General features: G+C 43.6%; 1 protein-coding gene across 8 annotated transcripts in view; it reads right to left on the reverse strand.

Annotated features, from left to right (window-relative positions):
* kmt2cb (lysine (K)-specific methyltransferase 2Cb) overlaps positions 1–21,106 on the reverse strand; it is an 88,250-nt gene that overhangs the window by 15,155 nt on the left and 51,989 nt on the right. For 3 of the 8 annotated variants that reach the window (XM_054769351.1, XM_054769349.1, XM_054769343.1), the window contains 22 exons: positions 20,426–20,618; positions 18,916–19,008; positions 17,822–17,869; positions 14,807–14,947; positions 14,690–14,722; positions 14,458–14,604; positions 14,238–14,379; positions 13,919–14,148; positions 13,762–13,835; positions 13,124–13,324; positions 10,968–12,893; positions 10,370–10,683; positions 8,735–10,269; positions 7,188–7,299; positions 7,018–7,084; positions 6,873–6,933; positions 6,514–6,746; positions 4,297–5,913; positions 3,121–3,306; positions 2,814–2,978; positions 2,595–2,724; positions 2,348–2,492 (listed from right to left, as the gene is read on the reverse strand). In XM_054769351.1, coding sequence (XP_054625326.1) covers positions 2,348–2,492; positions 2,595–2,724; positions 2,814–2,978; positions 3,121–3,306; positions 4,297–5,913; positions 6,514–6,746; positions 6,873–6,933; positions 7,018–7,084; positions 7,188–7,299; positions 8,735–10,269; positions 10,370–10,683; positions 10,968–12,893; positions 13,124–13,324; positions 13,762–13,835; positions 13,919–14,148; positions 14,238–14,379; positions 14,458–14,604; positions 14,690–14,722; positions 14,807–14,947; positions 17,822–17,869; positions 18,916–19,008; positions 20,426–20,618 — 7,793 coding nt within the window. The remainder of the gene's footprint in view (positions 1–2,347; positions 2,493–2,594; positions 2,725–2,813; positions 2,979–3,120; positions 3,307–4,296; positions 5,914–6,513; positions 6,747–6,872; positions 6,934–7,017; positions 7,085–7,187; positions 7,300–8,734; positions 10,270–10,369; positions 10,684–10,967; positions 12,894–13,123; positions 13,325–13,761; positions 13,836–13,918; positions 14,149–14,237; positions 14,380–14,457; positions 14,605–14,689; positions 14,723–14,806; positions 14,948–17,821; positions 17,870–18,915; positions 19,009–20,425; positions 20,619–21,106) is intronic. The other 5 variants (XM_054769348.1, XM_054769346.1, XM_054769344.1 and 2 more) reach the window with 5 other exon arrangements.

Below are 21,106 nucleotides of genomic sequence, written 5' to 3' on the forward strand. Positions count from 1 at the left end.
GACCGAGTTTCTCACTCTATCTCTGAGGGTGACTCCAGCTACCCGACGGAGGAAACTCATTTCAGCCGCTTGTGTCCGTGATCTTATTCTTTTGGTCATGACCCAAAGCTCATGATCATAGGTGAGGGTGGGAACATAGATCGGCCAGTGAATTGAGAGCTTTACCTGCTGGCTCAGCTCTCTCTTTATCACGACGGTCCAATACAGCGACCGCATTAGTGCAGACCCTGCGCCGATCTGCCTGTTGACATCACACTCCAAGCTTCCCTCACTCGGGAACAAGACCCTAAGATATTTTAATTCTGCCACCTGACGCAGGTACTCATTCCCAACCAGGGGGTTGCAAACCACCCTTTTTCGACTGAGAACCATGACCTTAGATTTGGAGGTGCTGAATCTCATCCCAGAAGCTTCACACTCAGTAAACCATGAAGGTCACAGCCAAATGAGGCTATCAGGACCGCATCGTCTGCAAATAGCAGAGACAAGATCCTAAAGACCCTGAACTTGACTCCCTCGACACCTTGGCTGCGCCTAAAAATTTTGTCCATTAATTATAAACAGAATCGGTGACAAAGGGCAGAGACCAACATTCACCAGAAACAGGCTCGACTTACTGCTGGCAATGCAAACCAGGCTCTTGCTCCGGTTGTACAAGGACCGAATGGCACGTAGTAGCGTGCCATCAATCCCGTACTACCGGAGCACCCCCCACAAGACACTGCGAGGGACATGGTCAAATGCCTTTTCCAAGTCCACAAAGCACATGTAGACAGGTTGGGCAAACTCCCATGTACCCTCCAGTACCCTTGCGAGGGTGTAGAGCTGGTTCGAAAACCACATTGCACCTCCTGTGGCGGTTGTACCCTTCTCTCCAGCATCCTGGCATAGACTTTCCCAGGGAGGCTGAGGAGTGTGATCCCCCTATAGTTGGAACACACCCTCCGGTCACCCTTCTTGAAAAGTTGGACCACCACCCCAGTCTGTCAATCCAGAAGTACCGTTCCTGACTTCCGTGCAATTCTGAAGAGGCGTGTCAGCCAAGACAGTCCCTCAACATCCAGAGCCTTGAGGAATTCAAGGCGAAACTCGGCCACCCACGGAGCTTTGCCATTGGGGAGCGTTTTGACTACCTCAGATACCTCATCCACAGTGATGTAACTGTTCGCGTTTGTGTCCTCAGACTCTGCTTACTCTATGGAAGGTATGTCAGCGGGATTGAGAAGGGCCTCAAAGTATTCCTACCACTGTCCGACTATATCCTCAGTCTGTAAACAGTGTGGACTGGGCACTGCTTCCCCTTCTGAGGCATCGGACGGTTTTCCAAAACCTCTTCGAGGCCGACCCAATGTCATGGTCCATGGTCTCACTGAACTCCTCCCACATCCGAGTTTTTGCCTTGACCATCGTCGAAGGCGTGTGCCGCTTGGCCTTCCAGTACCTGTCAGCTAATTCAGAAGTCCCACAGGCCAGCCATGCTCGATAGGACTCCTCCTTCAGCTTGATGGCTGCCCTGACCTCTTGCGTCCAACATCGGGTTCGGGGCTTGCCGCCATGACTGACACTGACCACCTTGCGGCCGCAACTCCGATCGGCTGCCTCAGCAATGGAGGCATGGAATACGGCCCATTCAGACTCAATATCCTTGTCCTCCCACGGGATGCAGGCTAAGCTCTGCCGGAGGTGAGAGTTGAAGACACGTTTGGGTCTCCCACGTCTGTCTGGTCGTGACCTGAGGCACTGATGGTGATAGCTAGGTGGTGTGGTGTGGCAAAGTGTCAATACGCCAGTAACGTAGTTTGATCGGCATAACAATGTTAATAATAATAACAATAACAATGTCACTGTAGCTTGGTTAATATGCACGTCACATTATATGTATATGGCGCATTTTGGCGTGTTTTTCTTATGTTCTTTATATGTTCATGTCTCAAATAAGGATTGCGGATGATGGGCAAAATTCCAAAAAAGTGCAGTTTTTGTTTAAGGAGGTACCAAGTAGAGCTTCAAAATGCAAAAAGAAGAAATGGAAGTGAGACACAAAAAATGTGTAAGTAAGTCATTGCAAATCAACATTAAACTGAAATAGGCTGTTAATATACTGATCAAAAGTTTAAGACAGTAGCTCAACCCCCCCCCCCCAATAGAAATAAAAAGTTAAACTCTTGATATGCTGATGAACAGCCTATTTCAGTTGAAAATGCTTACTTAAATTTTTTTCTGTCACACTTACATTTCTTTGTTTTGCATTTTGAAGGTCTACTGAGAACATCCTTAAACCCAACAGTGCAAAATGTAAATTCTTGCCATTTTCCAACTGGTCTTAAAATTTTGATTAGGAGTGTACCTCAGTTCCTCCTGGTTGTTGTGTGGAGGAGTGGGAAGGGAGGCGGGAACATCCACAGTTTTGGGTCCCTGGGCAATGGCCCGGGCTAGATCTTCTTCAGTCCTAAATGGGACATGTAACGGCTTCGGGACAAGGCCTTTGGACACTGCAAAAGAAGGAGCATGGTGTCATACTATGATCAGAAATACTTAGACAGCTAAATGCGGAGGAAGTAAAACTTTGTATGTTTTTTGTTTTGTTTTTTTACTCATGGCAGCTGCTTTGCTAGCCAGCTCTTCGGTTGTGGCAAAGCCGTTGATCATTTTCTGCCTATTCACAGGTGGTGGCGTGGGAGGCAGTGATGCTGGAGGTGTTGGTGGATTGCTCAGGTTACTCTGCTTTAGGGAAACAGGGCCAAGTCAAGGTCAGTTCCTAATTCTAGTGGTACAGTCAAAAAAAAAAAATCACAAACATAACCAGATCTCACCTTGTAGGCCAGCTGGGAGTAATAGTCGGACACGCCATCCAGTGAGGCACTTCCAAAAGTACCAGATAGGAGGCTCTCTCCATTGAGCTGGCCGCTGCCGTAGGGAGCAAAGTGGGCAAAGTTGACACCAATCAGTGGCTCCATGAGGGGCAGTAAGGAGAGTTGCTGTGGAAGAGCCAAGGACAAGAATGCAACAAGTTAATGAAGGTCAGTGCACTTCTTCACAACATCCTGTGTGACACTTCATGTCCTTGCCACATCACTTTCTCGATCAACCATCCTTCAATATAATGTTAACCTCTCTTGCCTGTTTGATTTGGGTCATGACGGTGTCAGAATGCACCAACTGCCTCTCATCCCCTTCCTTCTTCCTTTTCTTGTAACGAGATGGAGGTTTCTCTCCTCCCTTTGGGGTTCTTTTATTCCTGCCTTTCTTCTTCTCTTGTTCGTGCAAAAGAGGCCCTTGAAAGTCCGGTGTGCCATCAGAATACGCCTGAGGATAAAACCGTATCAAGAAAAATATTAATATTCATTTCATCATTTGTACAGCATTTTTCCACCTCCAAGGCACTCAAAGCACTTTGACACTGCTAGCACATTTACCTACTGATGACGCAGCATCAGAAGCAACTGGGGGTTCAGTATCTTGCCCAAGGACACTTCGACACGATCACGGGAGGACGGAGGATCGAAACCGCAACCTTCACGTTCGGAAACGACCACTCTACCACCTGAGCCATGCCACCCCATTATATTAAAGTGCGCTCTCACAGTTCAAGCCAAGTCACAGGTCTGCAACAGGCAGGCGACCAGTTATGTCTATTCTGGCTTTGGCTAGAGGTGCTCAATATTCTAACCTGATATTATCCAGCAATTCATTACTAGTACCAATATCAACCAATATCAATATTGGCAGCAGCTCTTTCCTGAAACTATTTATCAGCAGAAAACCAAAACTGATTAGATCCCATATCTTATATATCAGACATCCGCAGTGTAAATAGATAATGTAGTGCTTTAAAGTAAGAAACAGTTAACAACAAGAGAAAGGACGTTAAAGCTGTTTAAATACAAATTATACTGTAGTTTATTAAGAAAGAACATTATTTTAAAAACACATTTAATATAAATTTTATAAATATTGTATTGGTCCATTTGTTTCATTATATTATTCAATTTTAATATGTTGTATAGAAATGTATTATTGTAAATGCTGGAGTGCTATAGAATTGTATTTAAAAAAAATATTTTTTATAGTGACGACAAAACATTACGCATTAAGACATTTTAGACTTTTAATCAAGGACTCCTGAGCCCGAGGTTTTCAAATACATCAGTGAGTCATTCAAAAACCAAAACAGGTATGACGCATAACAATTAACCTATGACTCATCAAACATTCTAATCACTTTTCTGGTTGATGACTCACTATACTCTCTCGCTCTACAACCCTTTGACACACACTGCTAACACACAGACTGACCCCATTGCTGTCCACAGAGCTTTGCCTGAGTAGGGCTTTGCAGTCGGCAGATTCCTCCTCTTCCGACTGCTGTTGGGAGAACCCTGGTGGAGTTGTGCTCTTGTTTTTCAGAAGGTGTTTCAGTAGCTCATTGCCAGCTTCACCCTTGTTTGGACTTTGACCCAAGGGGAAAGGAGACAAACTCCCCTTGCTGCGTTCCTCCTTGACAGAGCTCATCTCTGAGCTGATCGGCCCTTCTCTTGAGCCATGACACTCACTGACGTCAGTCTGCTCGAGCTTGATATTGCTGAGGATCCTGTCATGCTCCTGAGCCTGAGCCCTTGCAGCCTCCAGTGAAAGACCACTTTGTCCAGAATGCCCTCCGGAAAGTTGCCTCTCTAGCTCGGAATGACTCGGAGTAGAACATCCAAGGGGGGATCTTGACAGGTCTTGGTCTGCAAAGAGGTGGGGGTTCCTGGTTGGCGTTGAAGAGGTGTCTGACACACATGGCGTGAGTGGGGCAGTGAGGTCTGAGTGAGGAGTTGAAGGTGTCTTGACAGAATCTGTGTCGTCATCTTTCTTCTTTTTGCGGTTTCTCTTCTTTTTCCCTTTCTCATCTGGGATGATGTTGGAGTACAGCTGGATTAAAGATTGACCTGAGCCGGGAAAGTTTGATGGAAGAGGTGTAGCTGAGTCACCCCCAAAAGGTGGACATTCGCCTGGCATCTGAAGCATCATGCCTGGTCCACTAAACTGTCGAGGCCTGGCCTGACCCTGTGAAAAGTTGGACGCTTGTAGGCCGAGATTATCAGTCCCCAAACCAGGCCCCATTTCCGGAGGCATCATCCCATTCCCCATCGTGGGCCTCCTTTCACCTTGCATAAACGCCCCAGTTGATGAGCCAATGGCCTGCTGCTGGGGGAACATCGGTCCATGTTGTTGCTGCTGTTGTACAGGAGGCCTCTGGGGCTGCATGAAGTCTGGCGGCAGCTCCGAGTTAAAAAATGGCATCTGACTAAGCGGTGCTATGTTCCCATCTGGCCCCATCATACCTTGCTGCTCCATTTCCATACGGTGTTTGAGAGCTCTCTGCCGTTCAACCTCCTGCATGAGTTGCACCCGCTGTCTCTCCTGCTGTTCCCTTAGCCTCTCCCGCCTCTCTCGCTCCTGGAAGCCCTCGCTGAATGGATTGTTGTCATCAAACTTCACACCACCCGCCTGCATTGGTTTGACAGACGCTTGAGGCACCGGTGGCACTTGTGGTTCCACTGGCATTTGGGAGTGCTGAAGTACGTTGCCCATAGGCATCTGATGAGGCTGCACAGGGTTTCCCACATGCACCTGAGGGGGCATTATAGGTGGCATTCCAGTTCCTCCCATGGGAATGGGAGTGCCAGGGTGCCAGCCCTGTGGTGGTGGGTTGGGCATTCTGGGGGGGGCGTTTGGCGGGCCAGGATGAGGTGGCATTTGTATCATGGGGTTCAACTGAGGCTGGACCATTGGTGGCCCACTGGGAACCAAGCCAGTAGGGCCAGGCACTGGATGCATCCCAGGAATTAACGGTGTCATGTTGTTTTGTTGCTGTTTCATTCGGTATTCTTCTATAAGTTCAGCATGCTCCTTTTGCTGCTTGCGAATCTAAAACAAAATATGAGATATACATAAGAAAAAAATGTCAGGCTATACAGGTATATGTAGTGACAAAATTGAAGTGAATATAGATAAAAATCTTATGTAAGAAAAAGTTTGGGTTTAATTCTTGGAACTGACACTAGAGCTTAGAATTTTAATATTTATGTAATATAACAAGGGTGGGGCTCAGGAGCAAATGTTGTAGAAATAAAATTAACAAAAAAAAAGAAGCAAAAATGGAAAAAATGAAGCAAAAAGATACAATCTAAAGAGAAAAGGCTGAAATGTTGATACTAATTACATAAAATCAACATGGCATCCCTTCATTTTGGTTTGTCAGTATGCGGCCCACGGTGGAAAAACTTTGGACGCTCCTGTAATACAGGTGTCCTATTTGTAGCCTTTACGAAATGCGAGTCAAATTAATGATCTTTATATATTGTATGATACACTTATACAAATACCCATATTTCTAAGCGACAGTTTCTGCAAAGATACATTTTGTATAAGTAGTGTTATAGTTATACTATATATACAGAAGGCAGCTGCCAAATTAGGTGCAGTTATGTTTAGAGCAATCATTTTAAGGGTGAATAAACATCATACCTGCTCCAGCTCTTTCTGCACTACACCCTGTTGCTCTGTGACATGTTTGAGCTGCTCAGCATCCTCCTCTGGGAACTCTCTCCCTGCCTTCTTTGCCGTTCTTTGCTTGGCAGATAAAGCTTTCTTTGACTTCCTGTGAGCTCCGATCTTCTCCTCCAGAAATTTCTGCTGCATTTGAAGTAATTGCTGAGTCTCCTGCAGCCACTCCTCATACTGTGCCCTTTGAGCATTGTCTGGAAAGAAATAGCTCTTTTGTTAGCAACCCTGACAGAATAGGGGAGAGTGAAATACATTTCTAAACCTGACAAAACTTCAAGCTATATGACCATGCAAAAAGATTTTTTTTTGAGAGATCTTACTACCAAATCCGGAACCAAAATTGGGAGGATTTGGCCGCACTACTTGCGTCAGTTTGCCAGCCTGGTGGATAGAGTAGTACAGAAATTTATCACACGATTTACCTCACAAGTAACAGATTTTTACACATATTAATGGTTCTACTACCTGTCCTACAACTTGTGGAGGAAGTGGTGTGCTTTCAGGACAAGGTGCTACAGGAACTGATGGAAACCTGTGAGAGAGCAGCACAATACAAAAGTTTCGGAATATGCGTACTTCTTGGTTTATGCATACATACTGAGTTTTAAAAGTAAAAAAAAAAAAACAAACCTTACCTGTTCATAACCATTGGAGACATCCCAATGTTGTTCTGAACCATGACTTTGTTGATGCCTTTTAGAGCAACCATCTTGGCTTTCATGATTGGGTCAGTGATGGCATCAAAATCTGTGTAAAGCAATATTATTATTACAATCACAAGTGAACAGATTTTTCATAGTCTAGTGCAGGGGTGCTCACACTTTTTCAGCCTGCAAGCTACTTTTAAAATGACCAAGTCCCAAAGATCTACCTCTTATTAAATAATAAATATAGAAAATACATATAGCTATAAATGTGAGTATTTATGTACGTTGTACATGTACATCAGGGTTGCACGCACTTTTTCAGCATACAAGTTCCAAGTCGACATGATCTAACTCTTACTATAAAACGCACAACATACCTGTATGTATAAACTCTAACTAGTAAACTTTGAAACTGCTATACTAAATACTAACGATTGGTATTTCACATTCACAGTTTCAAAGTTTACTGGTAATCAAAGTAGTAGATATCATTCAGTAATTCACAATTAGATTCAATATGGTAATAAAGATAATTACCCATACTGTAATTCCTCAATAGTTAAGTAAACATAACCTGAGTACCGGTAATACAGTATGTCAGTCAAAATAGCTGTTGATTAGATACACAGCTCACGTATTAGCATTTGCTATCAAACATTACAAATAGACAAAATGAATATAATGAAAATAATTATGCAAAAGACAATGCAGCCGAAGTAACGGCAACATCTTAAAAAGGTTTCAGCAATGGGCACATCTTCCAATTAATCATGAAATAATACTTAAGAAACAGAGGTGCAGAAAACACACAATTCTATAGTGGAGTTCAACAATTCACTTTTTTTCTATATAACTAGTAGCTACAATTGACCAAATGGATAACTTTTGTTATCAATATAGGCATCTTACCGCTGAGTTAGTTTATCCGTAATTGGAATAATAAAGATGTATGTTGCATATCTGTGTGTAGCTTGCAACATCTGTTCACCACTTCATCTTTGCCAATAGTGAATCAGGAGGGGAAATTAATGTCAGCTAACTGATGCCACATGACTTCTACAAAGTGACATTTACGCAAGCCACCCAAAATACCTTCGCAATTGATCAATAGCTCACGATCGACGTAATGGGCACCCCTGGTGTAGTGTATACAGGATGACGCAAAAGTAGGTATACACCAGGGTGGGCCAAAAGTGCAGATCAGAATTTGTGTTGTGCAGTGTGTCAGTGTTCTGGAAAGGTTTGAGGAATGTTGCAATGCTGAAGGAGGACGGTTTTGAACATTTGTGAGATTAAACTGTGTTTAATAAATGTAATTGTAATAAATGTGTAAATACTTGTGCCCCCCTGTATACATACACAGATACTCAGCATTGTGGAATTTTTTTATACTTATTCTTGTGTGCTGCTACTCTCCACTTCACTGCTACTTGAATTTCCGCACTGTAGAACTCATAAAGCCTTATCTATTTTATTATATTCTAACAACCTTTAATCTTTCAGGACATTAACAAATTAGAACAAGAAATAAGTACCGATGTTTGGAAAGAAAGAGTCGTTGGATCGCTGTCGTATCATGGCTTGCATCTGCCTCTGCTGCTGTTGCTCTTGCCTCTCCTGGTCTAAGAGGTCCTGCAAAAGGAGGGGCTGTTCCTCCAGCAGAAGAGGACGGTGTTGGTTGTGCTGACCCAAAACCTGGTTCAAAACCTGCTGCTCCACCCCCGAGGCAAGCCCCACTTGGTGGTCTGCTCCAAAGGCCGTCATGGACGACTCTCCAGCAGCAGTGCCACTGGGTATTGCTTGACTCACTGAAAGGCCGGGGGTATGCTCACTGTCAGTGACTTGGTTCTGCTGGGGCATGAGGTTAGTGCCTTCAGTGACAGATTCAACCATCGGGTTTAATGGCTGCTCTTCAGGCTGCTGCTTAATGAGTAAACTGGAGAGGACAGGGGTAGAGTCAGAGAGGCCTCCTTGCTGATTTGATTGGTTTGTTCCAGTCACCTCTGGAGATTTTTGACAGTCTTTGACCTCTGTTTTAATTTCCAAAGACGCAGAGTCCTGACTCTCAGCAGTGTCATCTTTGACTTCTGCTGGTTTTTCAGCTGTAGCACCTGCCTTTTCCAGTATGGTTGTTGAACCGGATGAGGCTTCAGTTTTGCTGGAATCCAGGTTTTTGCTAATCTCTGCAGTGTCAGCATTATCATCCATAGGATCACTGAGATCCAGTTCTTCATTGAACATGTCTTTTTTAATGTCGTCAAGATCAGGATCCGTGTACGCAATGATGTCAAATTTCCCAGATGTCAGAAAGTCATCAAGGTGTAAGTCATTTGTCTCAAGATCTAGGTCTTTGCCATCTTCAGGGTCCAAATTAAGGTTTTCCAAGTCAGCATCTACCAAGTCCTTCACCTCTACATCTTCTAGATCTTTCACTGCAGATTCCTCTGCATCAAGTTTCTCCTCTCCAGTTTCACTTGTGGCCACAGAGACAGTCTCATTCTGGCCAGCAGGGGGAGCAGGGAGGATGATGGATGCAGACAAGTTTTGTGTCTCATTTGGAGCAGGCTGACTCATGGATCTCAACAAAGGAGACTGTTTTAGCTGGCTGTTTTCTGACATTTGGGATTGCTGATTTAAATTGTCCATGCTGGCGGAAAGGTGAGCATGGCCACTCTGGCTGGACATTGGGTCAACCATCCTGGGCCCCTGCATTAATGGAAACCTGTTGTCCAGCATGCCTGTAAAACCAGTAGGTCTTTGGGCTTGAATGTTGGGATCTATGTTGCATCCTTGCACAGCACCTGGGGGAAATGCTATGCGGGGTCTGTTTTCTGCTACTCTGTGTCGCAGCTCAATGAAGGGCTGGCCCATGATGTTATGCTGCTGAACTGGCATACCACGTGGTGGAAAGTGCTGGGGAAGAGCCATTGGATTACCACCAATCGACTTTGCCATTTCGGCAGACATAGAACGTCTCATTTGGGGAGGAACATCCTGCATTGGATGTTGTCCACGGGGAAACAATTCTTGGGGTGGATGAGACCCGACAGCACCAGCTGGAAATGAAAACCTAGAGGAAGATAAAAACATGTAAGGACAAAAGCAGCACATTCTGAGCTAGCTATCAACAGGAAGAGTAACAATGCAAAACATTTAAGTTCTACACAAACCTTGGTCCTTGGTGTCTCAAATTAGGATCCCCAGGGTGTGGGCCCCGAAGCATTTGTCCTTCATTAGGGAATGGAACACGCTGATCGGCTTGAAAGGGTCCAGGAAACCTCATTGGGCCTCTTACGGGTCCTTGTCCTGGGTAAGGTGGAGGAGGTCGGTTAAACATGTCCCCCTGTTGTCCTGGATCCTCCTGGGGCCAGGGTCTCTGTGTTCCAGGAGCTAAGTTGCTAACAGGCTCCTGAGGGCACCTCTCTTGCCGAATGGCACTCCTTTGTTGTTGCTGCTTCAGGATTAGCTCTCGAATTCTCTGACGCTAGAAAAACAAGAGTAGAAAGATTTAAATAGACAAATGTTTCATAATGACCAATAAATTACTACATTGGTAAAAAGAGACAGCAAAAATGACAACAGCCCATGCACAGTGTCAATATCAAACGAACATGCGCCCTATAAAAACATAGTAGAGGCAAAATGTTGCCCATTTATTAAGGGTCAGGTAGTTATAATTAGCCAGTATTGATTTCTTTTTTTTCCCCTCAAGTTGTTCTATACTTTACTCCCAAAAAGCTCTGAGGGAATACAAAATAACAAAAATACCTGTCTGAGTCTTTCCTCATTTTCAGCAAGGGCAACACCCTGAGCCTCTGAGGATACAGCAGGCATTTGGTCTTGAGGGACAAGTGCATTGTTACCAAGACTTGACTGATCTTTAACTTCCGTTTTCTCCGACTGTGGACGAGGGGTCATAGGGGCTTGCTCAAATGGGTCGTGACCAGGGGTCTGACCAGGTCTTCTGGAAGGTGATCGGGTAAATCCATCTTCTGGTACACAAGGATCTTTAGGTGTTTGTGAGCCAGGATGAGGGAAGGTTTCCTGAAGCCTGCCTTGAGTTGTGGAGAAGGGGTCCTGAGTTGACATAGAGCCAGGCCTTAGCCCCTGTCTACTGAGCCCATCGGATCCAGGACGTGGTGTTCCTGGAGCCTGGGTGTAGGGGTCATTCATCATTGTTCGGGGGTTCCCAGGTTGGGAGAACATTTCACTACTCCCTGGTCTTGATGGCCCAGGTGTACTGGTAAATGTCTCAACAGGTCCTCTCTGGCTACCTGGCGATCTGGAAAAGCGCTCCATCGCAGCAGGCCGTGGAGTACCAGGTGGCAGAGAATATGGGTCCACAGAGTGGGAAGGTGACATCCTCTGGGCAGGGTGTGTCTGATGAGAGAACTGGTTCATTCCACTGGGGTGAGGGGGGGCAGGAGCATGTGAGTAAACATCAGAGGATGGGCTAGGGGTGTTTGATGGTTGATTGTAGTTGTCATGTGGACGTGGGGTGCCAGGAGGTCTGGCATATGGCTCAAAGAATGGTCGAGGTTGAGCACCAGTTTCACCAACAGATCGAGTGTTACCTGTAGGCTGAGAAAATGGGTCATATGTGAAGTGGTCAGGCCTTGGGGTCGAAGGAGCATGAGCATAAGGATTTCTGGATATTTGCGTCATTTGTCCTTGCTGAGCAAATGAGTGAGCTTGAGGATGATGCTGGCTCATACGAGGAGGACTGGTAAAGTTGTCGCTTCCAGATGGCCTAGGGGTATGTGGGGGCTGAGCATATGGGTCAGCTTGTTGATTCTGGGCAAACCTGTCTGTCAGATGCTGACCTCCTCTGTATAAGGGGTCCTGAGCCTGTGGAGGGGGCATAGGTGTTTTGAACAGAGGTACTGAGCCAGACTCATTACTTCCAGGAATTGGTGTGAATAACGGTCTTGAGTAAGGGTCGGACAAAATCATCCTGTTCTGGGCCATGCGTTGGTAGGCCTCGTTTCTTATCATGGGCCTAGAGTATGGATCCCTGCCTGGCGAGCCCATTGGGGGTCTTCCCTGAGCAGCGTGGCTGGTCCTGGGGGGCCCCATCGGCTTCAGAAATGGGTCCATTTCCCCAGTTGGCCTTGGAGTGTCAGGAGGTTTGGCATAAGGATCATTGCTCATGGATGTTGGCGAGCCAAAAGTTTCATGGGCAGGGGATGGCCTCCCTCGGTCCTGCTGTTCCATCAAGGAGGTGGGAGATTTACCAGATTCCATTGGCATTCTGCGACACACATTTTGCCCCAGAGTTGGTGGTCTTGGAGTTCCTACCATCTTGCCATATGGGTCCCATGGAGAAGATGGTCTGGAGCCAGAAGAGCCTGGTGAGAAAACCTGTGGGGACTGAGGCTGGGATGACGAGCCAGATGGAGGAGGAGGAGGTGGTCGTAAGAATACATCATCGGAAGGACCTGATGTTGGTGTCCCTGGTAACTGTGGCCTTGCAAAGTTGTCTTTCACATTCAGCTGTTGCATTGGTGATGTGCTTCCATTGCTAGGCAGGGAGGCCGGGCTCTGGTTCCCACTGTTGTTGCCATCTCCCTCGCCATGGATGTTGGTGTTTAGCTGATGCTGTTGTTGCTGCTGCTGCAGTTGCTCATTCTTGACTTGCTCCAGTTTCTGGGTAGCTTCAATTTTGGCTTGTTGTTTGCTTTTCTGCCTCATTTGCTGTTGGAAGAACAAAATGAAATTGCATTGTACAATATGTTGAAGATTGCAAATGTCATTGGCAAGTCTCATGCAAAAAGAGTGAACTGGGCCTACTAACCACCAATGTCATCAGGGTTAATGCGGAGGGATAGTGCAGTTGTTTTGGGATGTTTTACTAAACCGCCTCTTAGATGTCTTAATATAAAGTGGACCTGCCGCTGCCCTGACTTAATTACATACCCTCTTACCTGTCTAAACTTCCACTCTTGTTCATGCTCTGACTCTTTTGGTTTCAAAGGGTCTTTAAACAGCAGTTCTGTGTCTAGTGGTATGTTGGGATCAAACACCTCAGGGGGCTGTGGATGCTGTGGATGGTGCCTCTTCACTGTCTCATTCGACATCTGGACTTTGTTGATGCGCAGGGCTGCTCGGTTATCTCTTGCCTTTTGCTGAAAGGCAAATAATCGACAGACATTATCAAGAAAGTCACATAAATAAACACATTCACGTAGTTTATAGTTAGATAACTACCAGTAACATTGACATTAAAACGGCATTCGTTTTACTACAGCAATCATGAATGCTAGATGCTTTTTCAACTCAGACTTAGGCCAATGCAACATGCCTCTGCAAGACAAAAACACACTTGAACTTAACTGCATTAAAAAGACCATTGTGGACTGTGCAAGGCTGCCAACATTTAATTAGTTTACCCTTGAATGGCCGAATTTCAAGTTGCATTGACAGGAGGCCCGGTGCATTGCAGAAGTGCGCTTTCCATTGATGTGCAATTAATAGTTTATGCTAGAGTTTACACATTTTTATGGCGTGTACATTATATATTTAAGATATTGTAGGAAACAATGTATATTAAGTATCAGCTTACCACATATGGGGCCCTGTCTTGTGAACTAGCTTTTCTCCAGAGTTTTGCAATTTGCTTTACTCTGGTAGACCAGTCTGTTGAGAAAAATCAGAGAGAGGAATTGTGAACACAGCTCAATAGTCCTTTATACCTGAGTGCTGTGTGGCAAAGTACTAACCTGGGTATTCCTCTTTGAGGTTAGGGAAGTTGATGTTTGTATAAAGGACAGGTGCTACTGTGGCAAGCTCCCCGAGCGTCTCCTCCTTCTCCCACTTGAGCGTACTCCGTTGGGCATTTGACATGGCTTCAGTTTCCCCCTCGGGCAGTGATCCAGGGGGCGGGGGTCCAGGGCCATGGGCAGGGGAGGGCCATGAACCAATTGCTTCTCTCGGCATTTGATTAAACTTCCTATCCATGTAAAGGTGAACGAATGCTGTTTATACAAGGACAAAAAATAACATTCACAGAGAGATCACAAGAAGGCGGCAGTACATTACCTGGGATTGTCACTGAAAGGCATGCGGTTAAGGGGGGCAAAATTGTCTGGCATTAAGGGCCCTGCTCCGGAATTTGAAGAGAAACGGTGGCTTGATCCTATGATTCCATTCATCATTGGCATCCTTGGAAACATGGGATTGCCTGCAAGTAAAGAAAGAGAAGGATGAATCCATGTGGCTGACCATTACAATTTGAGACTAGCGTCATAGTTACAAATACCTGTGTTGGGATGAGGAATGCTAGTGCCAGGTGTGGTAGGAAGAGGTCCTGGACCGTGGGGGTGAGGCACCTGTGGCAGTGGTGGTTGGCTTGTGCTGGGGCTGAGGACCGCTGTGAAGAGATCCTCTACATCTTTGCCCTCTAGTTCTGTAACATAACGAATAAATCTTTCAGCACATACATGTTACATTGTCAACAGTCAAAGTTACTATTGACAGGGACATTTACGAACCTGGTATTTTGTAAAGTTTGCTGAGTATTGATTCTGAAAAGAAAAGAAAATAAACATTTTCCCTGTTGTGAAGTTTTACATTCTTGGTGTTAACTTTACTAACGATGCCACACTCACCGTCAGTGACCATCTTGTCCAATTCTGGACTGAGAATGCCATCCAGGGGTTCTTCTGGAAGGCTTCGAGGTGTCCTACGACCAGCCTGAGAATGGGGCGTCACTGAGGAGCTGTCCGTCATGGGCCCCATGTCCAGACCAGCTGTGGAAACACATATGGAAATAGAAAAACAATTTTAAATAGCCCCTAAAATAGTTGCAGAGTCACACATGAAATTACATTGTGTATATTTTCTCAAGTTGAACAGCATGTTGTAACACCTTTGATTCATATGAATTGTTTTGGAAAAGCAACACATTAAAGATCACGCAATTAAATGAACCAAACTAAAGCTATGAAAATCAAAGTTAGAGCTTTTTAACATTGCTAAATATCTATAATTGCTCAACAAAATTCGGCAGTTGGATTGAAATACAAGATGAGTGCAGTGTGGCATAACTTCTTAAAGAATCGTGCAACGTGCTGCTGTATGCAGTATTTGTGAGTGGAGGCTGCCCTCAGGAGCCCAGGTGAACTAAGCAACTGCTGAGAATTGAGGTAAGCAGTAAGTACTGCGGCGGTGCTTTGTATGAGTCATGGATTTGCAGAAAAAAAAAACAGCTCTTCAACAACCAACTGGCACTTCGGTGAGAAGGTGCTGCTCATTCAGCTACAATTAATGACATAATATATACACTCCGGATACAACATTTTAAGAACAGTTTGAAATTTTGCGCCGTTGGACCTTAATCCTTTAGGCGCCAGTTTTTTCCCCCAGTTTTGACATTACTATTTCAAAAGGTTGTAGCTTGAAAATGGTTAGCAAAAAAAAGGCATACTGTAAATGAGAAAAATCATCAGTATGACCCAAAGTTGGTGATGGGAATAAATGTACTCATTTAATTTGCATATTATGATGTCACCAGGCTCAGAATTTGTCAGAACCCTGTCACAATACCGGCTCATAAACAGGCTCATCAAAATATCTGATGCATTTGTGATACTCTTCCTCATCTCTCAAGCAAACCCATCCATCCATCCATCCATCCATCCATCCATCCTGTGAATATTCTCATTCATCCAGGTCATAGCTATCTATTAGCAGTGCATTTTCTGCAGAGGATTCTCCTTTTTTTTTTTTTGTTTACATTCCCGCTACCCTCCTCACCATTAGCGATGTTTTCACAGCCCACAACGTACCCTCCTGCCACCCCGAGCACGGTGAAGCAAAGCATCGGCTGAAGTACAGTATATGCTGCGTGTGAACTGTGGAGCTGACTCGCTGCCGCACGCACACGGCGGTTCAAAGTCTAAACTTTGCATACAAACACTCCCACAGATGTTGCTCAGATTGAAGTTACAAATGTCCGCCATCTCCTGGTGTAAAGTATTAACTACATGAGGCACCATATTTGCAGAAATGGCATGTTAAATTGTCGCAAATTTGCGACTTTGGGGCTTAATGGGCTGTAGACGTTGTAAGTAGAGCTTCAAAATGCAAAAAGAAGAAATGAGAATGTGACAAAAAAAATTTGAGTAAGCAATTTATTGCAAAACAATTATAAAATCGAAATAAGATGTACACTGTACATCAAACGTTTTAAGACTATTACTAAAAAAAAATGAAACCCCCTAAAATATAAATAAAATGTTCAAAAAAGGACTAGCTGTGCCATTCTTGTTAATCACCTCAAAAATTGGTTTAGGCATGCTTGATGCCAGTGTTTCCCGGTGGGGAAGATGGCTTCACGGAGGATGGCTTCACTGTCTGGAACTGATGTCCATTTTTGTAAACTTTCCTTGCCATCCATCCCCAAATGTTCTCAATTGGATTTAGATCAGGGGAACACGCAGGATTGTCCAAAAGAGTGATGTTATTCCTCTGGAAGAAGTCCTTTGTCATGCGGGCATTGTGAACTGCAACGATGTCCTGTTGAAAAACCCCGTCAGGACCTTCAGTCATGCAACATCGCCACATAGCCATCTGCCGTGTGACGCGCCAGCACACTCCGAAGCTCCATTGTTTCATTGAAGGAAAAAGCACTCCAGATCATGATGGCGCCACTTCCACTGTGCCGTGTGGAAAACGTCTCAGGTGGGATCTCCTTGTCATGCCAGTCATGTTAGAAGCCATCAAGACAGTCACTGTTATTTTTTTTCTCATCAGAGAATAAAACTGTTCTTCGATCTTTCAATGTCCCATGTTTGGTGCTAAGATTCAGCCTGTTTATTGGACTGCACTCGGTGCCAGTAACAACCTTCATTTGGGCCGATGATCGTCCTATGTCTTGATCGACGGCTAATCGGATCCACCAGGCTTGGTGACATTTTTTGGGTCTACCACTTTACTTTTTTGTTCCATAACCCTCAGGATCTTTGAAGAAGTTTAAAATGACTGTCTTACTGATCCCAACCTCAGTACCAATGGCGCGCTGTGAGAGGCCTTGCTAATAGAGCACAACAATCTGACCGGGTTCAAAGAGAGAAAGCTATTTTGCCTTTGCCAGCAAGAGATCTTGACAGTGTGAATACCTGACAGAAAATGATACTGAATGCACATTTTTGCAAAGATTTTTACTTTTAAAAGTTGTGGTCTTAAACTTTTGATCAGTTTGTTTCCAATAAATTGCTTACTGAATTTTTTTTGTCTCACTCCCATTTATTTTTTTTTGCATTTTGAAGCTCTACTTAGAACCTCCTTAAGATCCACCAGTGCAAAATGTAAATCCTTGCAATTTTTCAACGGGTGTTAAAATTTTGATTAGAAGTGTATATTTGTGTCTAAACTCAAGTATTGAAAATTTAATATCTTGTTGCTTCCTTTCACGTAAGACTATCGTGGTATTACTCCTGTGAATTTTAGCAGGTTCAAATGATTAACACCACACTCATTTGATTTAGAGCAAGCCAAGATAGTTACGTAAAGCAAAGTATGAAGAAAGCTCTTTACAGGCAAAGTCAAACGAACATAAAGTGTTGAAGTGTTAGAAAGAAATACATTGAAGCAAAGGGATTAGTAGGTCATTGCACCCTTACCAAAAGGAGGTGGTGAGCTGTCAACCTGGAAGGGGCAAAAATCAAGACCTACAAGAACCGAAAACCAGAAAATATGAGTGAAGAAAAAAAACTTAAACAACAAAACATGATTTGGACAATGCAAAGGGAGGATAAAAGCAAAGAATGGACATTTGATTTGGTAAAGCAGAGATACTTTGCGATCTGAGCTTGCTTTATTTAAATATCCCTATTATGCAAAATTGACTTCTTGGTATGAGTTATGTTTTTGACCACCAAAATGAAAATAATCTATCACCACAGACAGCGTGGTAAAAAAGTAGGCTTCACTACACATTTTAAAATAAAGCCTTCAGCTCTGCTACCTATCAGCCAGTGGGAGCTATAAGTGTGATAATTTTGTTTTTCTTCAGTGGATAGGCTAACCTAGCAATGTTGCTGTTAAAATGTGAGTGTAATATTACCACTGTACTTTACATAGATATGCCAGTGTTGCTCACATTTGTGTCCTTCTGTCCCACTCCTAAATATTAGTTGTTATATGGGATATATGGCATTAATTATGTTGGACAAGTGTATTGATACAGGGCTTATGTAAAAAGTCTAAGTGGAGAATGGCACTCCTTGGAGCCATACAGGTGTAGACAACCACAGCTAATTAGCATTGAAGGCACAGACATAAACAACTGTGTTCACATTTGGGCTTATTAAATGCATTTTTAAACTAAATTGAGAAAATAACATTGTTAGTATAGTGTAATATGGGACTTTTGATAAAAGACACCACCACATTTTTAAATGTGATTCCAAAATTACGATATACAGTTTCTTTAAAAAAACAAAAAAAATAAATTAAACAAATATTCCAACACTGCAGGGCACCATGTTGCATTGTATTTTAGTACTGATGTCACTGCAATGGAACATGGTGGCCTGCAGAGTTGTAATATTTGTTTAAATATTAAAAAAAAAAACATACGGTGGTTTTATCACATTTCTGAACCTGATGGAAGAAAACCTGTCTGAACACTGAGGGTTCCCTTTAAAATTGGGAAGAAAACAAACGGATTAGAGGTTCTCGTTGCTGCAAACCGCCTATGGAATTAGAGACGCACCAGAGTCATCGCTTGGCTTTCCGAGCATTCCCAAGATGTCTGCATCAGTATTCAAAACATCAGCTAGATCAACTAATGGCTCCTCAGATGTCTCTGTAAATGGGCGGGGGAAAGGATAGAAAAAAAAAAGAAAGAAAAAATAACAAATGTCACAAATTATAGCTGATGTCGATGAACGAAGATGAGAGTGGAGAACAAACAATAGAATGCAACAATGAAAACAAAAGAAACTTATTGGAAACCGTGATTAGCCACGTATGTAAGAGTGGAAGCTGTTTTGTTGTGTAAGAAGTTGCTGTACATGGAGAATAGATAATAGCATCATCAATTGAATGAGGGCAATCATGTACAATCTATAAAGATAAATGTACTTCATCAAATAGAAGCAACCAGCTGGTGTGCAATTTAGACCCATCCAATTTGCTGCCTAAATGTTGTTTGTAGGAATTTAAAACACACATTAAAAAAGCAGGTTAAGCTTACTTTCAAATGGTACTTCAACTAGGAGCACAACTGTAAAAAGACCGGCATTAACACTGGAACAGTGACTTGTATTGTGGTTGAGTGAGTATGGGAGAAACTTAAAGGAAAACTGCACTTTAAAAAAAAATCTTTTACCATCATCCACAATCCTAATGTGAGACATTAACACGCATCTTTCTCTTTTCTGTGTGTTCTAAATAATTAAAAACAGCTAAAAACAGGCAGCTAAGAATGCATCTAATGGAACGCAACTATTCCACCTATAAAGGCTTCTGAAAAAACCTCCAAAAACAGTCATCAACACTCCATTTACATATGTGACATGCGTATTAACCAAGCTACAGCAAAATTGTTATTATTATTAACATTGTTACGCCGCAGAATTACTTTACTGGCGTAGTGACACCTCGCCACACCACACCGGCTAGCCAGCTAACAACTAGCTTCAACACACATTTGCTCACAACGCCTCAGGCCACTACTGAAAGGTAACGTTACAAATTGGAGCTGCGGGTTTTTGTTTTTGAGTTTGGAAAAGTTAACTGCAGGTGTAGCGTTTGTTTCTATGTTGCTATGTGAATTCAAAGCACCCAGGAAGAACGTTTCAGTAATGCTTAAAATGACCAAAGTATGGCAAAATACTGTGGGTATTACATGTTACCATGAATATACGAGTTACTAAATGGTCACAGCATGTATATAAAATGATTAAACATTTTTTGAGGTGTTTTAATAGCAGGCTTTGTAGGCGGAATAGGTGTGTCCAATTACATACATTACTTAGCTGCCTCTTTTTAGCTGTTTTTATATCTTTAGGACGCACAGAAAAAACAACTACATGTGTGTTTATGTCTCGTAAGGATTGTGGATGACGGGCAAAAAAAAAAAAAAAAAAAAAAAGAGCTGTTTTCCTTTAAAATATAGCCAAAACAGCCCAGTATGTGACAAGTCGTTCAAGGATTTTTGTTTGAATGGGATGCAAAATTACTTGCAGTGGTTAACAAAAACAATGACATATAGTACATACGTGCTGCAGCTGGTCTGTTAGAGTGGGATGCCACAGTAGCACTGAGTAGAGGGTCTGACGAAGAGTCCAGGAAGCCGGTGGTATGGCGCTTCCTCTCAACTTGGCTTTGTCCTTCTTCAAGTAGGCCTGACTCCACCCCCTGTTGTCTGCTCTGCTTGCTTTTGTCCAGGAGGTCCTTACCAAAAAACGCCTCCTGAGCACGACAAGGCAAAGCACTTCGTTGACAAGCTCTTCAAGATCCGTCATCCCCTGACAACATCATAGCAAAGACACCTTCCCCATAGAGAACCTTCAAACATGCACTCAAGGACTATGAAAACATAAACCAACAGTAATAATGTAGCTGACCTCACTTTTGTCAGCACCCGTGTACCCCCACAAACCACTTATTCCCACAAGTCATCCACAATCTTAGAAGACATGCAACTGTGCCAGTCCCAGCTGCATAGGGACACATTAAAAGCCCAATGTGTTACTGTTTGAATAATTAATGCAATGTGTTTGACTGAGTTGGACCCTTTAGGTTTGACAGAGCACCGCCCTCTTCCGCTGTGGTGTGATAAAGAGCGGCACTGACAGCTGCCTGTGGCTTTCTACACATTACATTTCTTGTGTTTTGGCCAACACAAGGTGACAGTGAGATACTGTCTTGAGACAAGGAAAGTTGAAGCCATCTTCATT

This window comes from Dunckerocampus dactyliophorus, chromosome 2 (assembly GCF_027744805.1).
Source record: "Dunckerocampus dactyliophorus isolate RoL2022-P2 chromosome 2, RoL_Ddac_1.1, whole genome shotgun sequence".
NCBI lineage: Eukaryota > Metazoa > Chordata > Actinopteri > Syngnathiformes > Syngnathidae > Dunckerocampus > Dunckerocampus dactyliophorus.